Source organism: Mesoplodon bidens, assembly GCF_964165515.1.
Source record: "Mesoplodon bidens genome assembly, chromosome: 6".
In the NCBI taxonomy this organism is placed as follows: Eukaryota; Metazoa; Chordata; class Mammalia; order Artiodactyla; family Ziphiidae; genus Mesoplodon; species Mesoplodon bidens.
The window spans coordinates 19,988,848-20,011,512 of NC_138162.1; the positions used below are offsets into that span (position 1 = coordinate 19,988,848).

At 54.3% G+C, this 22,665-nt stretch overlaps 1 protein-coding gene and 1 long non-coding RNA gene across 2 annotated transcripts; one reads left to right on the plus strand and one right to left on the minus strand.

Annotated features, from left to right (window-relative positions):
* Positions 1-2,724: 2,724 nt before the first annotated feature.
* LOC308619089 lies at positions 2,725-21,517 on the minus strand. Its single transcript, XR_014016125.1, has 3 exons — positions 21,405-21,517; positions 21,031-21,259; positions 2,725-2,793 (listed from the first exon to the last, which is right to left on the minus strand). It is a non-coding gene; the product is annotated as an uncharacterized lncRNA (long non-coding RNA).
* On the plus strand, positions 4,748-10,921 carry KIF12 (kinesin family member 12; the record flags this gene model as incomplete). The annotated part of the gene is given in 15 exon segments (XM_081236852.1): positions 4,748-4,882; positions 5,057-5,192; positions 5,955-6,046; positions 6,225-6,375; positions 7,063-7,181; positions 7,264-7,368; positions 7,949-8,051; positions 8,134-8,224; positions 8,419-8,505; positions 9,265-9,436; positions 9,439-9,507; positions 10,138-10,238; positions 10,335-10,453; positions 10,782-10,888; positions 10,892-10,921. Coding segments are annotated over 15 exon segments (1,578 nt in total). The 5' UTR covers positions 4,748-4,786.
* Positions 21,518-22,665: the final 1,148 nt, after the last annotated feature.

The following is a 22,665-nucleotide window of genomic DNA, read 5'->3' on the forward strand; positions in this document are numbered from 1 at the left end:
AAGGCATTCTATGGATGGGAAGGCTTGCAGGACAAATCCACCAGGTAGAAGTGAGCGCTCCTGGCAGAGGGAACAGCAGGGGCAAAGGTTTAAGGGATCAAAGGAAAACCTAGGAAAGCTTTGGGCTGGAGCACAGGATACAGGATGCGGACAGCCAGAGTGGGCAGCTGGAGATAGAGCCCAAATGGCCTTGAGTCTGAATGGCCTTCAGTCCCAGCCAGGGGACCTCAGACTTCATTCTGAGGCCCCAGGGATGAGGGTAGGGTTTTCTCAGGGGTTGGGGGGGATGGCTGGGGCTGAAGAGAGGAGAGTGGACTGAAGGGGCTAGAACCAGGAGCAGGGTGTGTGTGGGAGGGTCCCCTGATTGCTCAATGTGGCTTTTATTCATTCCCTCGAGAAGCACTTCTTGAGGGCCTGCTCATCCCCGTGCACAGCACAAGGCTGGCCAGCCCCTCCACAGTGCACAAGCTCAGGAGAAAATGTATAGAAAGAGCATTGACAAAGCCTCCTTTGTGATGAACCCTGGGGCCGTGTTGGCATGATGCTCTGCTGCCCTCTAGCGAAGCCTGGCGATGCACCCCTGCAGGGTCCAGCCAGCTTCTGAGATGTGTTGAGCTTCTGTACATGCCTTCTCTCTATCCCTCCCTCAACTACAGGAGTCCCACTGCTCCCTAGGAAAAGGGGCGGTCTGGAAGTGGAGGACAAGCTCAAAACAGGGTGAGGAGGGGAGGTGGACACAGAGGGACTCAGTCCCAGCTGCGGGAACAGGCAGCATCAGGGTCAATGAGGGGCTTGGGGTCCAGGTACTGCATCTTGAATTTTCTCAAGTGAATAAACACAGACTACATACAATGGTAACAGTGATGATGATAGTGGAGACGGTGGTTGCAGTGACTAATGATTATGGGCACTGCTGGTTATTGGCAGTGCTGATTACGGGCACTGCTGGTAGGTATTGGTGATGGGGTAATGGTGATGGTGGCAGTGATGATGACAAAGATAGAGGAAGAAATAGTGGTGGTGGTGATGGAGGTGGTGGCTAAAATGACTATAAAGCTACAAAGAATGTTCTTGTATGTGTCTTTAGGTGGAAGTATGCACTCATTTCTATTGGGCACAGATCTAGGAGTGGAATTGCTGGGTCATAGGACAGGTATATGTTTAGCTTTAGTAGATGTTGCCAAACAGTTTTCCAAAAAATGGTTGTATTTACACTTGTAATGTGTAAGTTCCTGGTGCTCCACATCCCCACAAACACTTAGCGTTGTCTGTTTTGTTCACTGGAGTATCTCAAATGCCTGGAAGCCTGGCACATAGAGGAGGCTTAATAAACATTTGCTGCATGAGTGCTCAATATGAGGGTAGCAGATGTTCACATTCATCATTAGAGACCAGAACCAGAACTTTGCTCCTGCTTGTAGACATCCAGTGATGGCCACATCTGGATCCAGGTTGGGAGCCTGGTGTAAAAGTCCCAACCAAACAGCTCATCACACCCCAGAGTGCACATGTCCCTTGTTTCTGTACTTTTCTCAAAATCCCTTCAGTGTGGCTCCCCTCACTCCAGTTTGAGGAGGAATAGCAATCTGATCAAACCAATGCACACTAAGATGTGAGTGACTCATAGTCCTTAACCCTTTGAAGGGCCTTTAAAGGAGCAACTCATTCACTTACTGGGTTTACGACTGAAAAAGGCAACCTGCCACAGCAGACAGCAAAGAACTCAGAGTTCCTGGTTTTGGATTTAAACTCTCTCAGTTTGGCCATTTACAGCTGTTTTCTCCTCAGACAACTTCCTCTGCCTATCTCTATTTTCCTGTTTTGTTTTGTTTTGTTTTCAATTGAAAAACAGGATTGGTAATTCTTGTCCTATCCACCTCAAGGATTCAAAAAATATAATTGATTAAGGAACTTCAGAGTTGAAAAGAATCTTGGAGATCATCTAGGGATTTTTATTTCTGCTTTTAAATAATTCTTTACAATATATGAATCACTTTCAATTATAGTTTCACTGAAATCACAGAACTATATAAAATAAGGGCAGGATCATTCATCTCTTTTCATAGGAAGGAAACAGGCTAAAAGGGGAAATGACTTGCCCAGGGCTCTGCGGTTTGTTAGTGGCAGAGCTGGAGGCAGTGGCTCTTTGCTCTACCTAATTCTCCCTGCAGATCTAGCTAGAAGGCCCTATAAAACCAAAAGGTCAACTGGGCTCTTGCTTGCATGCCTCCAGTGCATGGGGAACTCACTGCCACCCAAGATAAATCATTTGCTACTTGGGTGGCTCTGATAGTTGGCTGTCATTTGTGGTGGTGTAGAGTGTGTTTCATCAGGAGGGGGTGATTATTAGAGCTTTCATTCTAATGTTTGTTTGAAGGAAGAGGAATTTACAGAAATATTCAGAGAACATGCAGAGATAGCCAGAATGGCAATAATTATAACAATTGCTACCTACTGATGGTGTCACTTCCCTGTTGGTAACCCTTCATTGGCTTCCTGATTCTCTGAGGAATGAGTCCAGATTCTTTTAAGTGCCTTTCATGAGCTGAGTCCAGCCTCAAACCAGCTCTCAATGCCGCACACATCTCCCCACCCCATCCTGGCCTTCCTGCAGGATGCTCCCTCTGCCTGGAACACCCTCACCCGCCACTCTCACCTCCCTGCTCCTACAGGCCTCTGAATCCCACCCCCTCCTCCAAACCCCTGCACATCAGATTGCACTTACCTGTCTCCCTAGCACGACTCTGAGCTTGGAAGGGGCAGGATCTGCATGTGATTCCTCCACCCGGTGTCCTGCATGAAGAATGGCACTGAATGGGTGATTGCCCCGCCCCAGCATATTCACAGACATCTCTGCTGCTCTCATCAGCCAGGCCAGGAGAGAGTTAAACAAGCTCCCTGGCCTTGGATCAGCTCTGGCATTGGAGAGGCAGGTGGCCCAAAGTTTAACCAGATGCTTCAGAGCCTGATGTCAGCTCAGCTCAAGGAATTCAATCCAGCCACATCTTCCTGGAACTGAGACCTGGGCCCCTCCCACCCCTCTAGACCCCTTTCCCCTCCCGGGGCTCTGAGCTGGAGGAAGCTGGAACTGCTGGGGAGGGGTAAGGTGGGGAGGAAGATTACAAAACTGGAGGAGTAGGTGGAGAAAGTAGGAAGAGCCTGGTCCATGCTCTGCCCAGACTTGCTGTGCGGCCTTGGCTGAGTCTTTCCCATCCTGGCCTCAGTTTCCCCATCTGTGCACAGAAGAGGCTGGTCTGGGTGGTCCCTCCTGATGGGACTGGCCAAGGGCAAGTGATCCTCAGACTCCAGAGTCCCCTAGCTACAGACTCTCCCCACCACAGAGGTGGCGGTGGGTAAATCTTTAACTAGCTACCCCTGGGCAGGCCCAGCCTTTCCGGATGGATGGCTGCCTGGGAAGGGGGGGATGAGGGTGGCTGCCTGGGAAGGGGGGGATGAGGGTGGAGGATGTAAGGTGTGTATAGCCAGTCCCAGTGTGGTGAAGGGGGAGGGTACTGGGGAGGGAAAAGAACGAGACTCGGGCGGGTTGAGACTCGGGCGGAGCTAACCCGTGTGCAAAGCAGAACATGGAGGAACGCGGGTCCCCCGACGGGTAAGTACAGATTTAGGGAGGCTCAAGGAGCCGCTGGCGCAGGGATGGTTAACTCGCGTTGCTGCCACAGGGACCCCGCGCGGAACCTGGAGCAGGGGCCAGACGGGCCAGAAACGCCCATCCAGGTGTTGCTCAGGTGGGTATAGGTTGGCTAGGAGGGGTCCAAGCGAGGAAGGCACTGATGGAGATTTCAGGATGGATCATCCACCCGCCTCCCCGCCTCTTCGGACCACAGGGTGCGTCCCATGAGCGCGGCGGAGCTGCGTCGAGGGGAGCAGAGCGTGCTGCACTGCTCGGGGACCCGGACTCTGCAGGTGAGGACCGCCCCCGCACTCCCCAAAAAACACCTACCGGGAAGACGCCAGGTCCCTCCAGGCCAATTTCTCCCAGGCCCCGCCCTCCCCCAGGTGAGCCCCGCCCTCCCCAGAGTGCCCCGCCCCCTTCTCCACGGCCCCCTCTCCCAGGTGAGCCCCCCGGGCGGGGGCCCCGACGTGGCGTTCCGCTTCGGCGCAGTGCTGGACGGAGCGCGCACGCAAGAGGACGTGTTCCGGGCCTGCGGCGTGCGGCGCCTGGGGGACCTGGCGCTGCGCGGGTGAGTGAGGCCCGGTGACGCCCCGCCCCCACACGGCCCCGCCCCCCGCCCGCCCCCCGCCCCTCCCTGGGTACAGCCACACCCCTGCGGCCCGCAGTTTCTCCTGCACCGTCTTCACCTTCGGCCAGACCGGCTCTGGGAAGACTTACACCCTGACCGGACCTCCTCCCCAGGTGGGCCGATCGCATTCGGAGCCCCCGGGGGTGAGGGGTCGGTGGGCGAGAAGCCCTGGGGAGCTGCAGGCAGCGCAGACTCCCAGAGGGAAGGGACGTGGACGATGAAGCCCAGCCCCATTTATTTGCAGACAAGGAAACTGAGGATCAGGGAGGTGAAGGGACTTGGCCAGTCTAGAGCACCTGGGTTCAAATTGTGTCCCCTTTACTTACTAGCTCTCAGTTTCTTCATCTGTAAAATGGACGTGATAGTACTGACTGAGAATTAAATGTGATGTTGTGTGGGAATTTGGCACAGTGCTCTACAAAGGGTAATTATAACTGCGGCGGTGGTGGTAAGCCAGCCCCAGGCTCAGCTGTTTCTTCCCCCAGGGGGAGGGCGTGCCCGTACCCCCTAGCCTGGCCGGCATCATGCAGAGGACCTTCGCCTGGCTGTTCGAGCGCGTGCAGCACCTCGGTGCCCCTGTCACTCTCCATGCCTCCTATCTGGAGATCTACAATGAGCAGGTGGGGGACTGAGAAGGCCAGAAAGACAGCCCACAAGGAAAAGGAGGCATTTCTTTCCAAGGAGGCTGGGTCAAGGGGCAGAATAGATGGGGGACTGTGGACCATAACGTCTCGGGGTGGATGAAGCAAGAACTCAGAGAGGCCCCTCCCTCACCCTCCACCCTCCTCTCTCAGGTTCGAGACTTGCTGAGCCTAGGGGCTCCCCGGCCCCTCCCTGTTCGCTGGAACAAGACCCGGGGCTTCTATGTGGAGCATCTGCGGGTGGTGGAGTTTGGGAGTCTGGGGGCCCTGATGGAACTTCTGCAAATGGGTGCGTGCTATTTCAGGGGAGCTTTGGGTACGAGAGATGCCCATTTTTCACCTGTTCACTGAGTGCCCTCGGGGCCCCAGCCTGGAGCTGTGGGTTCAGAGATCACCCTTGTGGGAGAAAAGAGCCAGCAAACCAACAATTCAGATACAGCCCAAGAATGTCCCCCACCCCTACCCCCCAGGCCTGCTGATTTTGCCTTCCAGACTCTTCCCACCCTCCTCTCCAGCCCTGGGCTTCTGCCTCAGTCAGGCCTCATTTTTCCCCCATGGAAGGGTCTCCTCCTTTCAGTCCATGCTTCTCCATGTAGCAAACCACATCCTGCTTCCCTTCCAGACCTTTCTAGGCCATACCTCCTAGCCTAGCCTAAAGGCCTTTCAGTTCCACTCTCATTCATCCATTCATCAGATTTTTATTGAGCACCTACTGTGGCTGGCATCAAGGGACACTGAGACTCTGGGCTCAGGCCGAGCATTGTGCCATGCCTCCCAGTTGATCTCTTTGTCTGAGTTTCTCTCTGTCCACACAGCAGGGGGAGAGATGTTGATAAAATGTGAATCAGACTGACATTCTTCCACTCAGTTCTCTCCAGCCCCCTTTCACCTATCTGTGCTAGAGCCCAACCCAGCACCCATCATTCCACTCTCCTGCCTCTGTGCCTTTGCACTGGTTGGCCCTCTACCAGGATGCCTTTGCTCCTTTTTCTTTGTTGGTGACCACTTGCTCTTCCTACCACGTCCAGCTCCATATGTTCTTCCCCTCTAGGTCTTAGCCGTCGAAGGAGCTCAGCTCACACCATGAACCAGGCCTCTAGCCGAAGCCATGCCCTGCTCACACTGTATATCAGCCACCAAACTGTGAGTGCCCCAGCTTGGGGAAAGAGGTGGCCCAGGGCCACCCAGCAAGGGTCTGCCTCTGGATGTATAAAACAACTTGGGCGTACACAGGAGGTAATCGTGAAAACCCTTGGCCTTGTGGCTTTGATGGGGACAGCCCCTCCCACGTCCCCATCAAGCCCTGCTCCCCCAACCCCAGCAGATGCCTTCTGTGGATCCTGGGGGACCCCCTGCCGGGGGGAAGCTGTGCTTTGTAGACCTGGCTGGCAGTGAGAAGGTGGCGGCCACAGGATCCCGTGGGGAGCTGATGCTTGAGGCCAACAGCATCAACCGCAGCCTGCTGGCCCTGGGTGAGATCTGGGGCCAGGTGGACTGACTTCCTGAATCCCTCCTCTGTGCCTTACCCATAGCTGTCCGCAGTGGGGGAAACCAGAGGAGTTGTAGGGCATGGAGGAGAGTTAAAGAGCTGTGATCCAGAAGCCACAGGCCTCCCTCCGGCCTCGGCTTGCTGTTGTCTCATGCTTTCCCTCTTAGAACTCTGTTTATAGATCTATAAATCCTGAGGATACAGTTACATTCTAACTGGGGAGGTAGAAACACTCAAGTGCAGAGTGTGAGCCCTCAGACATTCAACCTGTCCCTTGTTGCATTTGGGAAGACTGAGGCCCAGTGAGGGGAAGGGCACTAACCTGTCTTCCCACCTCCCCACCCCTTCGGTCGTTGGGCCTTGAGGTCCTTAACAGCTGGGGCCTTGGCCTTCCTCTGTGCATGCATGGGGAGATGCATAGGGAACGCCTCTTCATTCGATTTATTTGTCAGACATTTCCTGAGCCCCTGCCAAGTGCCAGGCCCTTCGGTGGGCCCTGGGGATCAGGGATGGAGCCCAGTCTGGTGGCAGAAGCCAATCTGAATGGGTAATGAGATCACGTGCAAAGAGATATCTTAGAGACCTGCAAGCCTGGGTGGAGATCCTGGCTTTGCACAGTACCAGCTGGGTGGCCTTGGACATGAAGGGTAACCTTGCCTTCCCCACCCAGGTCACTGCATCTCCCTGCTGCTGGACCCACAGCGGAAGCAGAGCCACATCCCCTTCCGGGACAGCAAGCTCACCAAGCTGCTGGCGGACTCGCTGGGAGGGCGTGGGGTGACCCTCATGGTACCTAGGGGGGACTGGCAGGGAGGGCTGGGTCCTGAGGGAGGGCTCCCAGAGAGGAACACTCAGGGGCAGTCCTCCCCAGGTGGCCTGCGTGTCCCCCTCAGCCCAGTGCCTTCCCGAGACCCTCAGCACCCTGCGATATGCAAGCCGAGCTCAGCGGATCACCACTCGGCCCCAGGCTCCCAAGGTGAGTGGAGAGAGACACAGGCAGAGGGACGGGCAGGGCAGAGGGTGGGGGATCAGTTGGTGTCACGTAGAAGTCTGGGACTGAGTCAGGGTTGGGATGAGGGTCGGAATCTTGATGATGGGGTTATGGTTGGGGGGGGCGGTGGGGGCAGGATCGGGTCACAGTCAGGGTTACGGCGGGTCTAGGGTGGGAGTCTGGTTAGGAATATGATTCAGGGTCTGGCCAACATCTGAGCTGGTATCATGATAAGTCTGAGTTAAGTTGGAGTCTGACATGGGGTCTTATTTGGGGTCAGAATCTGAGCTGAGGTTTGAACAGAGCTGAGTTTGGGGTTGGACAGGGAGTGGGGTGTAGCTTAGAGAGGGCCCTCCAGGCATGCAGCTGAGGCCACATGGCACTTTAATGCTGTTAGGACAAGGTGCCCCCTCCAAATGGATGCAGCCTTGGGCCAGGATTCAAGGCTGACAAGTGGAGCATGGGCTGGATTTTAAGCTCCACTCACTCTGCAACCCCAGAGACCCTTGTGCAGTGTGAAATGTTTACAGCCACAAGCAGCAGCTCTGGGTCTGTTTCTCTGCAGTCCCCTGTGGCAAAGCCACCCCAGCATTTGGAGACTGAGCTATTGCAGCTCCAGGAGGAGAACCATCGCCTGCGGTCCCAACTGGGCCAAATGGACCCCAAAGGTATGAGCTCCCTGGGGGTGGGGCGAGATGAGGATAGGGTCGGGGGCTCCTGGGGCTCCAGCTACCTCCCTCTTCCCTGCAGCCTCTGGACTCACTGGGGCCCGGGTGGCCTGGGCTCAGCGGAACCTCTACGGGATGCTGCAGGAGTTCATGCTGGAGAACGAGAGGCTCAGGTAGGGCCCCGCCCCCAGCCGGGCACTCTGTGCCCCGCCCCTCACTGCTGGGCTTCCTCCCTTCCCCGGTCCCTGGCTCCCCCTCTGTCCCCACCTGCCTCCTGGGGCTCATACTGTGCTGCAGTGAAGAGAGGCTGACTGATAGCCCCGCCAGCCCTGCCTCCTGTCATGGTCCCGGGGCCTGCTCTTCCTAGGAACGAAAAGAAGCAGCTGCAGAGCAGCCGGGACCTGGCCCAGGAGGAGCAGTGCATCCTGGCTCGGCAGGTCCAGGAGCTGGAGAGGTGAGCGCGGCAGAGACAAGCCTTTGGATGGACGGCAGGTGGGAAAGGGGTGGCTCAGTGAAATGGCTAGGTCTGACCTCTGGGTCCAGACCCCTTGGGTTCTGATCCCAGCTCTGCCACCAGCTGTGTGGCCTTGGGTGAGTCATTTAGCCGCTCACTGCCTGGGTTTCCTCTTCTGTAAAATGGGAATGATATAGTAGTTGCTTTCCAGGGTTTTTTGGGATTGATTGACTGATTGATTGATTGATTGATTGATGGCTGTGTTGTTTTGTTGCTGCGTGCGGTTTTTCCCTGGTTGCATCGAGCGGGGGCTACTCTTTGTTGCGGTGCACGGGCTTCTCACTGCAGTGGCTTCTCTTGTTGCGGAGCACGGGCTCTAGGCACACGGGCTTCAGTAGTTGTAGCACGTGGGCTCAGTAGTTGTGGCTCGCGGGCTCTAGAGCACAGGCTTAGTCGTTGTGGCTCACGGGCTTAGTTGCTCCACGGCATGTGGGATCTTCCTGGACCAAGGATCGAACCCGTGTCCCCTGCATTGGCAGGTGGATTCTTAACCCCTGCGCCACCAGGGAGGTCCTCCAGGGTTGTTTTAAAGATCAAATTGAATAAGTTCCTATGTAAAGCATTGAGAACAGTGCCTGCACATAGTAAGCACTCCATGAGTGTTTGCTAAAAGCAGGACTTGGGTGCCAGCCTGCTTGGGTGCCAGCCAGCTGGTAGCATTGAGGACTACAGACAGACAGACCCCACTGTTCCTTCCAGGCGCCTCCTCTCTGCCTGCTACCTTCACCAGCTGGGCCCTGGCCCAGCCCCACCGTGTCCCTGTGTGATGGTGCCACCTCCCCCCTGCCACGTGAGTCTCTGCCCAGCCCGGAGAGGGGAGGAGCGGGAATGTCACGGAGCCCCTGACTCAGCCTCTTGCAGGCCCTGCCATCTCTCTGCCCCCTGTGCCGAGCGCCACTGGCCCACTGGGCCTGCCCACGGAGGGAGCTCCACCTGCCCCAGGTAGGAAAGGCCGAGATGGGGGGAGGGAAGGCTGGCAAGCTGGAGACCTGGATCTAGGGAGTCTGCGGTCTGGAAGGCTCCAGAACTCTGGGGACTCATGTGCCGGGCTGGGTCATAGTGGGGAGTGGCTGGCTTTGGGCTCTCTCTGCCCAGGGTTCCAAATAGCTATTTACCTCTCCTGCCCCTTCTCCCCATCCTGCCTTCTTTCGGGAACGTGCTCTGCTGTTTGCTTATTCATTCATTCACTTACATGTTACTCATTTATGCATTTACTTAATGAAGGAGTTAATGGATGCATTTACTTAGTGAATGAGTGTTCACTTCCTCATTCAATAACCCTCCTTAAGCTCCTTGCTTCGTGGCAGCCCCTGTTCTGGGCACTGGGGATTCACAGACCTGACATGGGTCCTGCCCTCATGGAGTTCCTTGTCTCCAGAGAGGACATCACAAGGGCCATGCACTGCCCACAGAAAAAGTGACCAGGACCCCACCCCTTTATGCCCACCTGACATTCTTAGTGCCCCATGGGGCAGGTATGGCAGGGATGGTGGTGTCATGGTCGGCGCCAGGGAAGTGGGGCACAGAAGCAGGGCTGAGGTCACCCAGTGTGGGCTCTGGTCTTGCCTGCAGGTGTTTGGCTCTAAGGCCCCAGCTGACATGCCCCTGTCTGCCCGGCCCCCACCCTGGGTGCACCCATGTAGCCCTGGCTCTGCCAAGTGTTCAAGAGAGAGGTGGGTCCAGCTCTGGGGCACTGGGAGGTGGGGGTGGGGGAGGAGGCCCGGGAACGTGAAGGCTCGCTTCCCACCACCCAACCCACCCTGGCCCAGGAGTCACAGCGACTGGATTCAGACCCAGGTCCTGGCAGAAATGCTGACCAAGGAGGACGTGGTACCCTCTGCACCTCCCCTGCCCATGGGGCCCCTGGACACATCGCCAGTGCTTAGAGGTGAAGAAAGGACCAGGGGAAGGGCTGCCAGTGTTTTCTCTGATCTTGGGCCAGAACCCACCTTCTCCAAACCTTAGTCTTCCCATTTCTGAAATAGGGGGCATGTTAAGAGGTGAGAGTTCTAAGATCTTTCTATTTCTGGAACTTAGAATTCTCTTCCTAGGGCCACCTGCACTCCCAGATGTATGCTGGAGCCCATGGGGTACATGGCAGGGGGAGGGGAGTGGGTACCACCTGAGGCTTCCCCAGAGGATGTTGGGACCCTGATGGGCCTGGGTGAGGCAGGGTCCAAGGGAGTGCCGGCCTCAAGTCTCACTGTGTCGCTCAGGTGGGGCTGCAGTTCCAAACCTGGCCCGGAGACTGGAGGCCCTCAAAGACCAAATCGGCAGCTCCCTTCGACGTGGCCGGAGCCAGCCACCCCCCAGTGAAGGCACATGAAGCCCCAGCCGGGTCCTCCCTTCCTGCTGAGGGCAAAGTGCGAACCCAGGAGACCACCATGTGACCTAGGGCTGTGCTCTGTGCTCCTGGGCCTCAGTCTCCCCATCTGTTAAATGGGATATAGCAGCTGCTGCTCCAGTTTGCAGCTGGGCTGGGTGGAACGCAGTTCCTGAGGCATGGGGGTGGGGGCTGATGGGGCAGTCTGGGGAAGCAAAGGGAGGGTGCCAGCCTAGACCAGGAGAAATGAGACCAGATTCAGGAGAAACCAGGGAGCCATGGTGAAATAAATGAATAAAGAGAGGCATCAGCTCTAAGTCTGGTTGGTCCTGTCCTCTGACTTGCCCTTGAGGGAATCCCAGAGAGGAGGGGCTCTTGGGGGGGGGGTTCTGAGGAAGAGGAGGCAAGGACTCCTGGCAGAGGTGTGTGTCCCCTTGCCCTCTGATCGGGAATATTTCAGGTCCCCATTTCCTTTCATGTATTATACAAGTTTTCATTGAGCAACTACTCTATGCCACTGGGCAGGCATGGGGAAATTGAATGGTGAGCCTCTCCATGGAGGAGGCCTGGGGGAAACTGATTTGGCCTTGAGCTGGGGCAGGTGGTGGACCGAGGGGCTCACACTCTCTGTCCCAGCTGCATGTGTCCTGGTGCTGGAGGGATCATGAAGCCTGAATTCTGGTGCCGCAGGTCGGCTCTGAGACCCTGGGCAGGCCCTGCAGCCTTCCTGGACCACTTTCTGGTTTTCAGTCAATTAGACACAGTCCCTTAGACATGGCTCCCTGTCCTGTTGATCTCTAAATGAGGGTCAAGGAGGTTACGAATATCATGATTCCCAGCACAGCGCCCCATTGGATGCAGTGGGTCTACAATCAGGGGTAATTCCAGATGTGACATGAGAAACTGGGGGTGCGCGTGGGAGGACCTCAATGCAGAAAGAGCCACGAGGCTAACCTAACTCTCACATTTTATAGTTAGGGAAACTGAGACCCACGTGGCTCATTCCTTTGTTTGTTCATACATTCACTCATTCATTCAACAGACACCACTAGCACCAACTGTAAATCAAGGTGGCAAAGAAGACGGACAAGGGACAAGCTGGCTTTGCCTGGGGAGCTCACAGTCTGGTGGGGGACAGACAGACAGACACTTACAACCTCACACATGAGCTTTGATGGGGGAATCCCAGGGCAGTGGAGGCACAGAGGGTCACCCAGTCAGAAATTGTCAGGGAAGGTTTGCCAAAGAGAGCCGTGATTAAGTTTCAGAGGGTGAACAGCATTTGGCCCAGGGCAGGTGGAGGGGCTGTAGAGGCAAAGGCTCAGAGTTCCAAAGGTTGCCTGGACCATGAAGTGCATGGCCTTGTCTGCCCCACTGGGAGTTGGGGTTTGTCCTGAGGACGGCAGGGAACCACAGAAGAGTCTTAAGCAGTCACCAGCTTAGGTCTGCATTTAGGTCACACTGGCCACGGTGGCAGTTGGACTAACTGGTAAGGATGAGCTGGAGGTGGAAGACCAATGAAATGATCAGTGCAGGGAGAGGTGAGATGCCCCAACCAGCGGTACCTGAGCCAGCCTCAGGCTGGGCATCCCCTGAGACCTGGGCACTGGGCACTGGGCTCAGGCAAGACCCCAGGCAGGGACCCCTCAGCTACGGGCTTGGGGAGCACTGGGGAAGGGGCAGGCGGAGGCCAGAGGACAAGCCAGGGAGCCACTCGGGAGAATCAGGGCGCCTGGGGATGCCCCTGGGGAGGGGTCACATCCATCGTCTGGAACAGTGCTTGGACCTGCCCACAGGCCTGGCCTGAGAAAATCAACTCCGACTGCCCCCACCCCACTCCCCAGCGCCAGACCAAGCAAGAAAAGACCCAACACTCTTTTACCCACCGCTGTGGAAACTAGCCCAGGGAATGTTCCCTAATTATGCCCTATTTTCCCAGGGGGGGAAGTAAGTAAGGACCCAAAGATAAAAGCAAGGTGTCTCCAGGCTACACTTGAGTGTGCAGTGTGACCTGGGGCAGGCTCCTGGGACTCTCGGAGCCTTCCCCACTCCCGGGGTCCTGACTCCTGAGCCCCTCTCTGCAGAGCTGGGCTGTGAAGCTGGGTGTGTCAGGGTCGTCCCTGGCTGGAGCCCCCAGTGGCCATGGATTGAAAGGCAAGACCTGTGACTGTGAATAGAGGTGTTTGTAGAAGGCTGGAGTCCATGGAGGCAGAACCCAGGGCGGTGGGGTGACAGCCAGACACCACAGGCACCGGGCCAGGCAGGGTGGGCGGGTTCAGTCCGTAGACGGAACAACACAAGTTCAAGTCTCAACATCATCACTTACCATGAGTGATCCTGGGCAGGTGACTTAACTGCGCTGAGCCCGAGTCACCTCATCTGCAGAATAGATAACAAGAATACTAGCCCCTCATGGGACAGTCATGAGGATTAAATCCACTGACATTTGGAAAGATTTTAGCATGAGGCTTCGCCTGTTGCGGATAATTTAGCCAAAAGCAGCTTTTAGTCAATGTAACAATTTGACAGAATTGACAATCTGGGTTCCAAAACAATTTGCTCAACAAATATTTAATTGAGAAACAACTTTGGGCCAGCATTGAACAAAGCATAGGAAGCCTTACCCTCAACACAGACAAGAAACAAGAAATTGGGCAAAACACATGGGAAGTCAGATAGTGATAAATGCTATGGAGCAAAACAGAGCAGGAAGGTCCATCTGTCAGGGCGGGTGCAGTTCTATATAGGGGGGTTAGGAAAGGTCTCACGCAGGTGACATTTTTGCAGAGACCTGAAGGGTAGAAGGAGGGCAAGCCAGACTAATGCCATAAAGCCACTTTTTTCTACTCTAGGTAATTTTGATGCCACATCAGCTTGTGTGGCTCGGCAGGTTTGAGCCTGGGCTCCTCCATTCTCCAGAGCCCTTATCTCACTCTAATGTGTCCCTGCTTGCTGGGAGGTCTCTAGCCTCAGGCAGAGGAGGCCCCTGGCACTGAGCGTGAAAGCTTTCCTTGGCTGCCTTGGGAAGAATGGACAGGGACCACCCAGGGGGACCTTGGCTGTTGCCGGTTCATTCTTGTTTGGACAATTCCTTCTCCCGCTGGAGCCAGCCACGATTTTCTGGTTTCCTGGTTCCAGCTCAGCAAAATCCGTACTTACTTTCCCAGAGATAGATTCAGGACTCAAGGTGATTAGTCCCCGCTACCCCCATCACACGAACCATGCGTCCATCTCCCAATCAGCATCCTTACTCAAGAACTGCAGCTTGTCCAGAATCCCTAACCCTGGAGGAATTCCATCGGACCCCAGTAATGTATCAAGACTCTTCAAATCCTGTGGTTTTTACTGAGAACAGTAGATTCCACAGGAAAGCTTTCTGCAGAATGCCGGAATTGGGGGAAGTTCTCCGGCCCCATGAAATAGGGTAGTAGTTCTCCAGGACTGTCAAACTTTGAAGAGGATCTCTGGTACATTAGAGTTGGGGGCAGCTCTTGGAAATCCTGAAGCACTGAAGGAATTTCCCAGAATTCCAAATCTCTAGAAGAGTTCTCTGAAATTGTAAAAGTTTGCGTAGAAGTTGGAAGGGATTCTCCAGAATCTTTGGCTGGGGGTGAGGATGTTTACCAGTGCTTGGAAGGCCATCATTAGTTTCCAGAATGCTGACAAATCTAGAGATCAACCTAGATGTCTGGAAGCCTGGTTGAGTTCTCCAGATCCTTGGGGACTCCAACTCTTAGCCAATGCAGAATGGGGAGCATGGCTGAAAGCATTATGGTAGGACAAGAGAGGCTTCAGGAAAAGCATTCCTGTGGATGCTTGTGTTTAAGAGGCTCTAAGGTCTCATCTCGATGACCAACCCCAAGATAAACCCCAAGAAGTGGAGAGAACATAAGAGTTTATTCCAACCCCAACCAAAGATGCAACTGCCAAGAACATCTTACCCACATCCCTCTATCTCCTTCAGCCTTCTCTCGCATCCTGCTTTCTGTCACTCAAGGTCTTTCCTCCCTTTGTCTAATGACACATTTGCCCCAATTCATAGTTATTCAGTTTTGTACACAACAGGTTGATTTCAGCCCCTTTGAGGGATATTTTGTGTCCTCTTATTTTTTCCATTTCCATCTCCTTGTTGAGCTTCCAAAGACTTGTCTTCCTTTATTTTAAGCAAACAAACATGGCAGAGCAGGGTTGGGCAGGTGGGGGTGGTCTTGCTATGAAACAAGGAGCAGCAGCTACTGGAACTTGTAAACAAGTTGGTGCTGTGGTTGGAGACCAGGACAGGCGTCAGGAGATCTGGGTTCTAAGCCTGCTCTGCAACAGACCTACAAGTCCCCTGGCCATCACTGACATCTGTACTTACTGGCCAACAAAGAAAGATCTTTAATAGTTGGCCATTGGTGTCTTCCTCACGAACCTTCCTTCAGCCCCTGGCTCTGATCACACTATCTCTCACTCATCACACATGAAGGCCAGGTCTGGTCTACTTGAAGGTCAGGCCTGGTCTACTAGGCATGAGGACACTGGCCTGACCTTGAGCCACCGCTCTGTTCTCAAAGAACTTCCAGCCAAGTGGGGGAAAAGAACAATCAAAGTGACAGTTGCTATGCAATGGAATAAATAATAATTAGCAAGTTTATCTGTTGCCAAGCATCATTCCAGCACTGGCCATGTAGGAATGCATTCATCTCTCATAACAACTCTGTGAAGTAGGTACTATTGTTATCCTCATGTTACAGTGAGGAAACCAAGACAAGAAGAGGCTCAGAATTTTCCCAAGGTCACACAGCTAGTAAGTGGCAAAAGTTGGATTTGTTATAAGGTGGTCTGGCTCTTGAATAGATGATTTCAACCATCATGCCAAGTGCCACACAGTAGGACCCCAGAGGAAGGGAAAATAGAGGAGCAGTTTTTATCCAACCAGGAACCACTGAGCAGACTAGAGCGGCCTCCTTGGAGAAGTTAGTCTCCATCAAATCCCAGCACAATCCAGCAAAGCCAGACCATACAGAGGTCTTTAGTGAGGCAGAGGGATGGACTTCTCAAGCTCTTTTCCCCCATGAAAGAAGCTTCACCACCTCCAAAGATAAAATAATTGTTCACAGACTACCCAATGAAGGAGGATTCTGTGCAGCCTAGCCAGAACCAAGAGAATTAGAAATGGACCCTTAAAGTCCTGCTTTTGTGTGGTGCCCAGGGCTCTGGGTGGTCTCCAGGCTATAGAACCTTGTCAAACCCACTCCTCTCAACCTGTCTGCCCAACTTATGGCTGTGGGAGCCTGGGCAAGGTAGTTAACCTCTCTGAATCTCAGTCCTCCCCTGTAAAGTGGGGATACAATTGGTTTACACTGCGAGAAGTTAATGAGCTCACGGGGAATGATATGAGGATTCAAAGAGTGAAACCATGTAAACCGTTTAGGACGGAGCCTGGCATGTGGTCAGTGCTAAATACATACTGGTTGGTATTACGATTTTTATTACTAATGAATGCTTTCAGCACAAACATTCTACCAGTCCTGTTTTCCAGGAGAGGAATTGCATCAATATCTGGACTCTGGTTATACAGACTCATGAACTTGACATCCAGCTCTGCTGACGCCTTCCTGCAAGGTGCGCCTTCTAATATGGATTCTTCCAGGGAGAGAGTGGCCATTCAGGACTGGGTCACCCAGTGGAAAATCCAAGGAAGTGTTCCCACTGCCCTTCCAGGGAAGCTGACTGGGAGAGATTCATTTGTCTTCATTGAAGAAAGGCCAGTGGGACCTTCCAAGGAGTCTGGCTTGCCTCGTGATTTCATAAAAGAGCTGTTTTAGTCCATCCAAGGACATTGGGTGATGTCAACCCAGTCAGCCAGGAGTCGGGCAGGCCTCCTGAGGTCTTGCTTTAATGCAGGGCAGATAGGACCAGTCTGCAAAGAGTGGGAAAACGCCTGTGTCCTCTTCCCGAATGCAGACAGGGCTTTGGAAGTTTATTCCTTTGGGAGCCCTTTCTTCTGGGGTACAGAGGGAGCCAGGCTCTGGGCCACAAGCTCTGTTCCAGGGGCAGCTGGATCTCAAGAACACTCAGCTCCAAAGTGTCTCACTTTCGGGGCTGTTTCTGCAGGCTAAGCCACCCGCTTCCACAATCAGGAGTCTAAGTTGACAACATCTAAGGGCACCCTCCACCCTGGGCCATCGTTTATTATTTGCTGAGCTCTCCACAAGCAGCAAGAACGTGACATGTTGCTCATCATTGAATTCTTCTACACCCCTGCGAGCTCTTATTAACTGCATTTAACAGGGGAAGACTCAGGTTGAGAAAGTCAATTAAGATCAAACAGGCAGGAAGGGGTCGCAGGCATGACCGGAACCCAGGACGGTCTGGGTGCAAAGTTCAGCTGTTCAACCATCACGCTGCTGGACGAAGCCTTGGGGATCCTCCCAGCCGTGATACACAGACGAATTCAAAATCGGTGATGCAAGGGAACAGGTATCTTTGCCTTTTAAGTTGTGCCAATGATTGATCGTGATTCAAGGATTTGGCCATGGTGATTTCAATCTCCCAGTCTCCCTCAGCTGTCTTCTAGTTAGGTGGTCCTTTTGGGGGGTCTGACCTACATTTCCACTCACAGTTCTAAGTCAGTCAATTAGCACGTGGTTGTTGAGCACCTAAGTGCCCAGCACAGTGCTGGGAAGAAGAGAAGGGTCAGGTCTTACGGCAGAGACAGAGCCTGCTCTTGGCCGGGGAAGGGAGAACCAGGCTCACTCCTGCTGTGAGGGGTCCAGTGAAGGGAGACACCCACCACTCTGCTCCAGGTGTCTGAAAGAACACAGCTAAGGGCCCACTGTTTATCAGGGGACAAGGGGCTGGGAGGCCAGCAGAGTGACCTGGGTGTCAGGGAGACAGATCTGAGTTTGGATCACTACTCACTGGCTGGGTGACCATTGACACTAGGTCACCTGATCTCTCAGCCTCAGTTTCCCTATCTGCAAAGTAGGGCTACCATTGTAGTAAAATGATTGAACCTTAACGGGAGGATTCAGTAAGCCATGCTTGTAGCGTGCTCAGCATGGGGCCTGACACACAGTACGAACTTAATTAGGTGGTTATTCAGGGTATCACCGCCCTTGCTGTCTATAGCAGCGACTCCCAATTCTGGTTCATCAGGAGAACTGAATTCACTGGGCAGCGAACTATTTTTCAAAGGGCCCCATCTAAGCATCCAGCTCTGGGGATAGGCAAGTCAGAAGCTGAGTGTTTTACACTCACCAGGGGGTTGTAAGCAGGCTTGGGGCAAGGAAGGCTGGGTTCCAGCCCTGGTTCTCCCACTTCCGTGGGCCTTTGCTCTAGGCCTCTGCCTCCTGCCGGTACGGAGGAATGGGGACAAACCCCAGTGGTCTTTCGAGAACTTCTCTGCTGCCCTCTAGTGGACACGGGATGCTCACACCTTCTTGCGTGTAATTTCTGCTGTGTACGGAGCCCTGACCTGGTGCCACGCGCTGTGCTCAGTGCCTGTGACGACATCGAACCCTCCGGTGTGTACACTGGGGAGCACTTTCACAAATGTCCCTCCTCCAGTGCTTACTTCAGCCCTGTCATATGAGTTATCTTACCTTCATTTGGAGGCCCAGAGGAGGAGGAGGAGGCCAGGGAGGGATAGGACTGCCCCACAGTCACCCAGCAAGTCACGAGGACCGGAACTCAAGTCTCTGGGTGGCCTGGCTCTTTGGGACAGAGCTGGGCAGTGAGAAACAGCCCTCCCCCATCACTGTCATGGCGTCCTGGTTGCTGCCGCCTCCAGCTTCCCCATGAAGGGACGGGGCTGTGGCTCTGAGTCTGAGGGAACTGGGCAGGGTCACGCACTGGGGCGAGGCCCGCAGCTGGATGCCTCCTCGTGAGGAGGTGAGGTCTCCCTGCCACCCTCTTCCACCATGAGCAGAGGAAGGCCCCAACCTTGACCACGTCCACCCCATGTCTTTGATGTCCCTGCTTGTCCAGTTGCTGGGTCCCAGTGTCCCGGCCCCTTCCTTCTTCCTGGAGAGCCTCCTAGAGAGTTGCTCTCCTGGGCCTCCCACTTGCACTGCTTCCTCTCTCACTTCAGCCGATTTTAAAATCTGAAAGCACGTCTGAAAACTCTCTAGGGCTCCCCACATACTCCAGATAACAAGCAAGTCCCTTGACCTGGCATCAGAGTCCTCCCTGCTGGACCTCAGCCACCTCCCCAGCCTGGCTCTCCCCACATGCCTCTGTCTCCCAAGCTGCAGACCTGTGGTTTTGCTTGTTGGCTGGGTTTGTTTTTTGTTTTTTGTTTTTTTTTGCAGTACGCGGGCCTCTTGCTATTGTGGCCTCTCCCGTTGCGGAGCACAGGCTCCGGACGCGCAGGCTCAGCGGCCATGGCTCACAGGCCCAGCCGCTCTGCGGCATGTGGGATCTTCCCGGACCGGGGCACGAACCCGTGTCCCCTGCATCGGCAGGCGGACTCTCAACCACTGTGCCACCAGGGAAGCCCTGTTTGCTTGTTTTTGCATTCCAAATACACTTCTCTCTCCATCTTCCTCCTCTAAGCCTTCGCAGGTGCTGTTCCCTCTGTCTGGAACACCCTCTCCTCCTCCCACCCCACCCTGGCCCCACGCATGCGCTTTTGTCTGGCTAATTTCTACTACTCAGGTCAAAGTCTCTCCCCTGGCCTCTGCTGCTTCCCCCATCACTGCAGGGACCATCCTGGCTTATTACCTGCTTCTCACTCCCCTGCCCCCCATCCTGGGGGGAGCACTGGGGACTCTGTCATGTTTTCCGTCCTATCCCCAGCACCAAGCATGGAGTACATGTTTGGTGCATGAATGAGTGGATGAATGAATAAACGATGGGGGAAAGCCTGGGCACTGGAGTCAGGCCTATTTGGCCCCCAACTCGGCCCTAAGCTGGGTGACCTTGAACAAGTCCCATTCCTTCTCTGAGCCCCCAAGGGTTCATCTGAAACAGGCCTCTATTCCCCTCTGCACACTGGGCACCTCTGAGGCTCAGAGGCCTCTTGCACAGGCAGGACCTCGCCCTCCCCTTGAAATGGTTCTGGGACCTGGCCAATTCCAGTGGACACTTGGACCCCTGGGTCCCCTAGGAGGACAGGGGCCTCAGAGCCTCGCTCCTTCCACCCCGATGCCCAGAAGGGGAAGAGGAGAGGGGTCAGCACCCTGGATCACTGCCGGCCTTCCATCCTTGGGCCCAGGGTTAATTTTTAAAAAGCAGCTCAAAGTCCAGGTGGGCTCTGGCAGAGTTTGCTCTCTCTGTTTGCTCTGGTTAATAATCTCAGGAGAGCAAACATCGCTGGAGGTGGGAGAAGAGATCAACATCCTGGGCCCATCCTCCGGGCCTCTTCCCACCCACCCCACCCCACTGCATCCCCCCACCCCCAGGAGAGGCTGTGTGGCTGGATGAGCAGTCCTATCCAAAAGAGGCCGGGATTCTTCTACACCCCCGTGGGCCTCAGGCTTCCCCTGGGGCCAATGGGGTTGACAACCCTAATAATGTAGACCCTCTATGAAGATCGGTTGAGCCATCATGGTACACTGTAGGCAACCTTAGTAGGATGGCACTGTTCCTATCCATGATTCATTGTTATTTTTTCATTCTTATATCAGCTCTGGTCTCTCCAAAGACAGACATCCTGAGACCATCACACAGGTGAGGCAGTGGACTGTCCACAGAGCACTTTCACACACATTGCTCACTTGACCTCCTGGCAGACACGTCAGGGATTGTTTTCTTCCATTTACAGGTGAGGAAAGTCGGCTTCAGAGAGGGAAGGCCATCCCCAAAGCCATGCAGAGCAAGTCAAGGCTTCTGGCTGCCAGCTGTCTGCACTGCTCTTAATTCAGATTGCCTTCTTACTACCACCGCGAACCAAACCATAAAAGCCTGAGAAACTTTGTGAACAAGAGGGAAGATAAGTGTTTCAGAAATCTAAACCAAGACACTTGCTATGATTAAATTTGTCACATGGCTTTGAGCTTCCTGGCAGCCAAAGTGAAAAGGGAATGTCATCAGTAGCCAAGCTGCCAGTGACAGAGCAGGGGAAACACATTCACTTATTATGACTAGAGACACACTTGTTCCTGATACTGGAAAGACGAATGCATTGACGCCTCTTACAGAGGGACATGACTCACCAGTTGTTGGGGCCACTCTGTGCGGGAACTGCCGGATCCTCACATGAGCAGGGGTCTTTCTTGTGGAACTGCCTGTCTGAAGGGGTCATTCCCAGCTGTAGCAAGGAGGCTACTGTGTGTGTGGAATGTTCTGTGCCAAGGGCAGGGAGGAAATGAAGACAGAAGTTCTGACCACTGGAGAAGGGCTCTTCCCAGAGGGGGCCTGCAGTATCACTGGCAAGAGTTTGATCTATGGAGACAAACAGACCTGGGTTTTTAAAAAATTCCCATTTAAATATTTTAATGCAATGGATACTGTCTAGTTTCCTAAGGCTGCCATTAATAAAGCACCACAAACTGGGTGGTGTAAAACAACAGAAATGTATTTTCCTCACAGTTCTGGAGGTTCCAAGTTGCCAGGAGGGCCACATTCTTCCTGGAGGTTCTAGGGGAAAATCCTTCCTAGCTTCTGCCAGCAGCCCTTGGCGTTCCTTGGCTTCCTGCTGCTTCATTCCAATCTCTGCCTCCGTCTTCGCGTGGCCGTCTTCCTTGTGTGTCTGTGAGTCTCTGTATCAAAACCTGCCCCCCCCTTTCTCTTATGAAGACATCAGTCCTTGGGTTTAGGTCCACCCTCCTCCAGTATGACCTCACCTGAACTAATTATGCAAATAAGGCCACAGTCTGAGGTCCCGGGTGCACATGAATTTGGGGGAGACACTATCCAACCTGTTACACACACATTCCGCTCTAACCACTGCCGGCTACTGTCCTAGTGCTTTATAAGCGTGACTCCATCAATCCTCGTGACAACGTTCTGAACCAGGAACTACTATTATCCCCATTTGCAGATGAGGGCATGGAGGCACTGAGAGGTAAAGTCACTCACCCAAGGCCACACAGCCAGTGAGTGGCACAGAAAGCAGTCTGGCTCCCGAGTCCACGCTCTCGGCCACCACCAGATGTTGCCTCTCCCAGCAATACTGCTTCCCAGCTGGGAGACCCTAGGCAAGTCACTTTACCTCTTGGAGACTCAAACGCCCTGCCTATAAAGGGGAAAAATAGCACCTACTTGATGAGGTTGTTGTGGGGATGATCAATTCCGTGGCCAGTGTAAAGAGCTGGTATACAGCTGGCACATAGCAGGTGCTCAGTGAATGGAAGCTGTGAACATCATTTCTACTATTATTTGCTAGGGTTGTGGGAAGCCACGAGTCAGAGAAGGAACTCTGGGGACAGGACACCTGAGCTCTCGTCTTGGCTCTGCCACAGACCTCCCTATTGTCTCTGCTAAGTCACTTCCTCTCCCCGGGCCCCAGTTTTCTCATGTGAGAAATGGGCCAGTCAGGCTTGTCCTCCTGACTCACAGGTGGAATGACCCAGCGGGAAGGGCCAGGGGCTGCCCGTCTCTTCATCCCACCTGGGACAGGTGAGGAGTTTCTGGGGAAGCCTTTGTGGGGCTGAACCTAGCACCCGGCTGCACCAGGACCGGGTTGCATTTGGCCAGCAGCTCCTCTGAAGCAGCCACCCTGGCCCCTCGGGACCCTGACCCTGGCCTGGGCACTACAAGGGATCGATTGGCCCTGGCCTTGGGGCCCTGATTGGTCCCGGCTGAACAGAGCAAACAGCAAGGTCATCTACAGCCACAGGCCCGTTCCC